This window comes from Oryza glaberrima, chromosome 12 (assembly GCF_000147395.1).
Source record: "Oryza glaberrima chromosome 12, OglaRS2, whole genome shotgun sequence".
Taxonomy (NCBI): Eukaryota; Viridiplantae; Streptophyta; class Magnoliopsida; order Poales; family Poaceae; genus Oryza; species Oryza glaberrima.
The window spans coordinates 7,004,660-7,010,131 of record NC_068337.1 but is presented as its reverse complement, the minus strand read 5'-3'; the positions used below and the strand labels follow the sequence as shown (position 1 = coordinate 7,010,131).

The 5,472-nt window shown below is 49.0% G+C and overlaps 1 protein-coding gene across 1 annotated transcript; it reads right to left on the bottom strand.

Annotated features, from left to right (window-relative positions):
- Positions 1 to 798: 798 nt before the first annotated feature.
- LOC127756514 (uncharacterized) lies at positions 799 to 2,362 on the bottom strand. Its single transcript, XM_052281856.1, has one exon. It carries the CDS (start codon positions 2,102 to 2,104, stop codon positions 1,088 to 1,090), a length of 1,017 nt encoding a protein of 338 aa, XP_052137816.1. The 5' UTR covers positions 2,105 to 2,362; the 3' UTR covers positions 799 to 1,087.
- Positions 2,363 to 5,472: the final 3,110 nt, after the last annotated feature.

Here is a 5,472-nt window from a genome sequence, read left to right as displayed (position 1 = left end):
GATCAAATCCATGAGCTACCACTTTTTAAATTAAAAATACACCTGTTGTAGTAGTACCATGCACAATTACTAAATATAACAAGTGGATCAATTAACTATTACTCCCTACGTATCAAAATAAGTATAGTTTTAGCACTATTCATGTCCAACGTTTGACTGTTCGTCTTATTTGAAAAATGATTATGATTAGTATTTTTATTATTATTAGATGATAAAACCTGAATAGTACTTTATGTGAGACTATTTTTTTTAATATTTTTCATAAATTTTTCAAATAAAACAGATGATCAAAACGCTGAGGACGTATATCTATGGCTGTACTTATTTTATAACTGTACTTATTTTGTAACGGATGTGGTACTAATCGGGGAACTAATTAAAACCGCTAGTCGCCGTCCGATCCCCACCAACCTCACATCATCACAGCGACATGATTTCCACCTGCACTAGCCACGGACGGCTCAGATCTCTCCATGCGGCTCTGACTAGTCAGCGGTGATTACGTAACAATGTTTTAAATAGCGGGATAAGAAATTTAGCGGTTAGCTTCTCAAACAGTTATAGCGGGCTAAATGAAGCTATAGCGGCTAAATTATACATAAGAGCAAATAGCTAGAACTCTTCCCAAACAGCTATAGCGGGAGATTTAAAACCCTGTTACGTGAACGTCAAAAGATGACGTGACACCAATCCAAATATTCCGTTGCCTCTGCAGGATTCGTAATCCACTGCCTTGCCTCGTCTGTGGCACCAACTAATTAAACTAATTAGTGCTTATAATAAACAAAGATTAATCTCCATACATTTTGGGGTAAATAGAGATTAAATAATTAGGTAAATCTCCCTACATTTGGGGGGCAAATAGAAAAATTTAAAAAAGAGCCGCATGCTTCTTGCATGCCTCCAGATTCCAGAAGCATCACTTGGCTTAGTTAATTCTCCTTACACTTGCAAATCTTGCTGCTCTGCTGCTCCTCTAATTCCATCTCTTAATCTTGTAATTAGGTAGACCTAATCTGCGCCCGACCAGGATACGGATACGGGTATAGTACGCGGCGAGAATACGTCTCCGTGCGACGGAGGCGTATTACGGGAGGGCGCCGAGGCTGAGGCTGAGCGCGGCCTGGAGGTCGAGCCGCCAGAGGTAGCAGCCGCCGGCGTCGAGGCGCCACACGTCGCAGGGGGCCACGACGGAGCCGCGGCGAGGGGAGGATGGGGATGGGTGGACGCGCACGCGGCAGGTGAACCCGGCGCAGGTGCCCCACGCCGGCACGGCGGCGGCGGCGTCGCCGTCCTTCGCGGCGAGCGCCACGCGCGCCTGGTCGGGCGCCGCGGCGTCCGGCGCCACCGCGCGGTGGAACGCGGCGTTCTTCCACGTGACGCGGCCCCACTGGTCGGAGACGAACGCCGGCGCGCCGTCGCCGTCGTCCCCCGCGCGCGCCGCGCCGCTGCCGCCGTCGCGCCAGACGCTCGTCACGTCCTCCACCGTCACCACCGCCGCGGCTGGGAGCAGCGCGCGCGGAGGCGGAGCGACCACCACCGACTGCGCAGCGGCGTGCGCGGGCGCCACAGGAGGTGGCAGCTGCTCTCCCGGTGCGGCGGCCTGCGTCGTCATCGTCGTGTCCAGCGGCCGCACAGGCAGGAGCGGCAGCATCGCCGACGGTGGCGGTGGAGGCGACGACTCCACGGATGTCATCCCGGACGAGGATGACGACGGCGAGGACAACGACTTCTCCTTCTCCTTCTCCCTCTCCATCTCCTTGCAGTGGCCGACGACCTTGGGTACAGTCTTCCCCGCCACCGACGGCGTCGGTGCCGGTGCATGCGCCGCCGCCAACGTGGCCACGGTGGCAGCCTTCTTGGGCTTCCTCCCCCTCCTCCCACCACCACTGCCGCTCACCGCCTTCCGCTTCCCCTTCCCGGCCCCCACACCCGCAACCGGCGCCGGCGTGGGGGCAGGCGCCATCGCCGCCGGCTTGGGCGCAATCGGACGGAACTTGAGCATGATCCTCCCCATCTGCCACGCCATGGCCGCCTGTCCCCCAGCTCCGGCCGACGCCGCGCCGTACCTCGGCGCCAAGCAGCACCCTCCCTTCCGCTCCATCAACCACCCACTAGACCACTTACTCCCAACCTCACCTCACCTCACCTCACCTCGTCGTGAAACTCGAACGGCGACGAGCACTGCTACCTGTCCAGGTTTTTCCCGGCGAGTGGAACGCGACGCCGGCGAGTGGGGCGGAGAGGCTTTTAATACACAGCGGGAGCTGAGCTAGGAGTAGGGAGGTGGGAACGGACGCGTGTCGTGAGGCCCACGTGTCACTGGGAGGAGGCGGGCTATGGTTGGTCTCGCCGCAACACGTGGCGCGCGGCACGTGAAAAGGCCCGCACCCGCGCCGGCCCATTGCCCATTGGAGGAGGAGGGGAGCAGCGCCTTGCCTGCCGCGCCACGCAAAGCAGGCAGCAGCAAATACTCCCCCCCCCCCCCTCACTGACACCCATGGCCCACACCTGACCTAACCTACCCGCCAGCAAAAGCGGGTGCGCAGAGTCGACGTGTCCTCCGCATCCCCGTCTGACTGACAGGTGGGTCCGGGGGTTATCCCGGGGCCACGTGTAAGTGGGTTAGGGTGATGGGCCGCGTGTGGTCGGAGTCGAGGGAGGTAAAAGGGACTAGTACTAGCGATGGTGTGTCTGGACCAATGGGAGGGCGCGGAGTGTGCAGGCGGGCTTTTATGGTTGGGAGGGAACACGTAGACCGTCTGGAGCATGCGGCGGCGGGGCCCACCGGCAGCGGTGTGCTTTATCCCCAGGGGAAAAGGGGCCACCAACGTTTTCCACTAACCTCACCCAGGCAGGCAGGCAGGCTATTTTTCCCTCACCAGAAGGCAACTGCAGTCTGCAGTACTACTCGCAAATATCCATCCTCCATTGTCCGGGGCTCCACTTAAATAGTGCCCGTGCAATTTGGTGTGATTGTATTGGTTGGTGGATTTGGTTTCCTTGCTTGGCATTGGATAATTGTGATTTGGCTATCTATTTGTTGGTTGATGATACCCATACACAAAATGTGTGATAAGTTTTATGAGGTATATAGGGTATAAATATCTATTTAAACTTTTCGTTACGATTATCTATTTAAACGCTCATCCAAGCAAGTACTCCATCAGTTTTATAATAAGTTTTATATTATAAGATGATTTGATTTTTTTAATTTACTTAAATTTCTTTAAATTTAACTTAATTTATAGAGAAACATAGCAATATTTTTAGCTATTGCTATGTTTTTTTTTTGCACGGAGCTATTGCTATGTTTACTTCAGACTACACTAATGTTTGGATGGGTAAGTCTATGGGTGAAAGATTTATTTTTCCCTTATGACTAATGGTAGGATGAGGATGTGGATCCAAAACTCAAAGATAATAAATTTGAAAAAGCCAAGCTTGTTTGTTCTCTTATTTGCATTGAAACCCACGTGTTGTACTATGGCCTGGTTTAGTTCACAACTTTTTCTTCAAACTTTCAATTTTTCCATCACATCAAAACTTTCCTACACATACAAACTTCCAACTCTTCCGTCACATCGTTTCAATTTTAATCAAACTTTCAATTTTGTCATAAACTAAACACACCCTATATAGATGGTCGTTTTAAATAATTCTAGTAGCAAATCGTCTGCCTCGTTGCGATCCACTACGCCGATTAGCCAGATAGATATATTCTTTACCAATCTACTTTCATCCCATTTTAAGTGCAGTTGTGGGTTTCCGTGTCCAACATTTGACCGCCCATCTTATTTAAAAACTTTATGGAAAACATAAAAAATAGTCATAAATAAAGTATTACTTATATTTTATCATTTAATAACAATAAAAATACTAATCATAAAAACTTTTCAAATAAGACAGACAGAAAAATATTAGATATGAACAGTATAAAACGACAATCTTTCTAGACGGAGGTAGTGTTTCATAAGAAAAATAAATCTCTACTGTTATAAAAATTGAAGATGTTTTTGCCGGTATTTTGGTATGTCATCCGCGTATGAGTCGGTTTTAAGTTCGTTCGATTTTGGAAATACAATATCTGTATTTGAGGTTTTTATGTTTGTTTCGGAAATACATATCCATATAAGAAATCTTTTTTTTTAAAAAAAAAACTCGCATGCTAACTTGAGATGAACAGACTCCTAATTGCAGCTTATGATTTTCTAAAAATATATATCCAAACGAATTCATAAAGTAAATTTCACCTTAACTAAACCATATAACAATAGCCTTTACCCGTTGCAACGCACGGATATTTTTATAGTAAATTAATAAATAAGACATGAAAACCTAGATCGGAAAACTTCATTCTCACAGCATTAGCGGGAGGAGACGACAAGTACTACTATATGAGTGTACGTATCGGTATTTTGTCACGGCGTTGGCATGGTGGTGCACTTCACGGTGTGCACATAGCGCGAGGGCAACGAGGCACGCACAGGAGGCACAGGACAGGAGGACGGGGAGAGTGGGAAGTGGGCAGACGACGACGTGACAGGGTTAGGGTCAGGGTCAGGGGGGGTGACAGAGGCACTAGCGCAGGCGTACGTGGGCGAATGGGCGCGCGCCGTGCCGCCATAATTGCACCGGATTGGACGGGGACGGACGTCCGTGGGCCCGGGACGCGTGGCCTCGCACCCGCACCCGGATCGCGCCTGACGTCACGTCACCCCCTACCCCCCGACCCCGAGTCGACCCAGGCGTGCCTGACGCGGGGCGTCGCGATTGGTCCGACGCGCGGTGGGATGTGGGGCCCACCACGCTGTACGGCGCCGCGGATTCGCCGGAGCGCGACTGTTCGGGCGTGATGGCAACGTACGGGCGGATTGGTCCGGGTCATATGGTGAGCTGTTTTCATTTCGTTTGCGCGTTACGTGTTACAATTTTTTAATAATAAAATTTGTTAAAGCATTTATTAGAACTTTATAACAGTCAATTCATTCATTTATACACCTTAATTTTTTTTAAACATGGTACAGAAGCCATTTTTTAAACATGTTACAAACGTCCCGATTAAAACACACGCACATTAACCTCTAGAAGAATACGCACACCCTACCATATGAGCATCTATATGAAAGATTGAACTACCATATTTTAATATTGATGAAGTCACTATGGGTGTTGCGCTATTGACGGGTACATCACCTACCACTAAATGAATATCTTTTAAAAATTAGCTTGTCCTCTAATCCATTAGTTTTAGCTAAGGGTATGTTTGGTGGGGTTTCAATTTCTAAATTTAACTCCAAGAGCAAAATCTGGAGTGGAGTTGTAGGCAAGTTAAACGTAGCTTCATAACTTATCTTCATCTCTCTTGTTCATTTGTTAGAGCACCTCACCCATTCCACTCTTTTTTCTTTTTTGAAGATTAAACTATTTGGCTAAGCTCTACCATTAGAAAAGGTGGAGCTTGTCGGTGAT

Excerpts from the sequence above, each read along its gene's own strand:
- LOC127756514 (XM_052281856.1), bottom strand. The coding sequence starts at position 2,104 with ATGGAGCGGAAGGGAGGGTGCTGCTTGGCGCCGAGGTACGGCGCGGCG.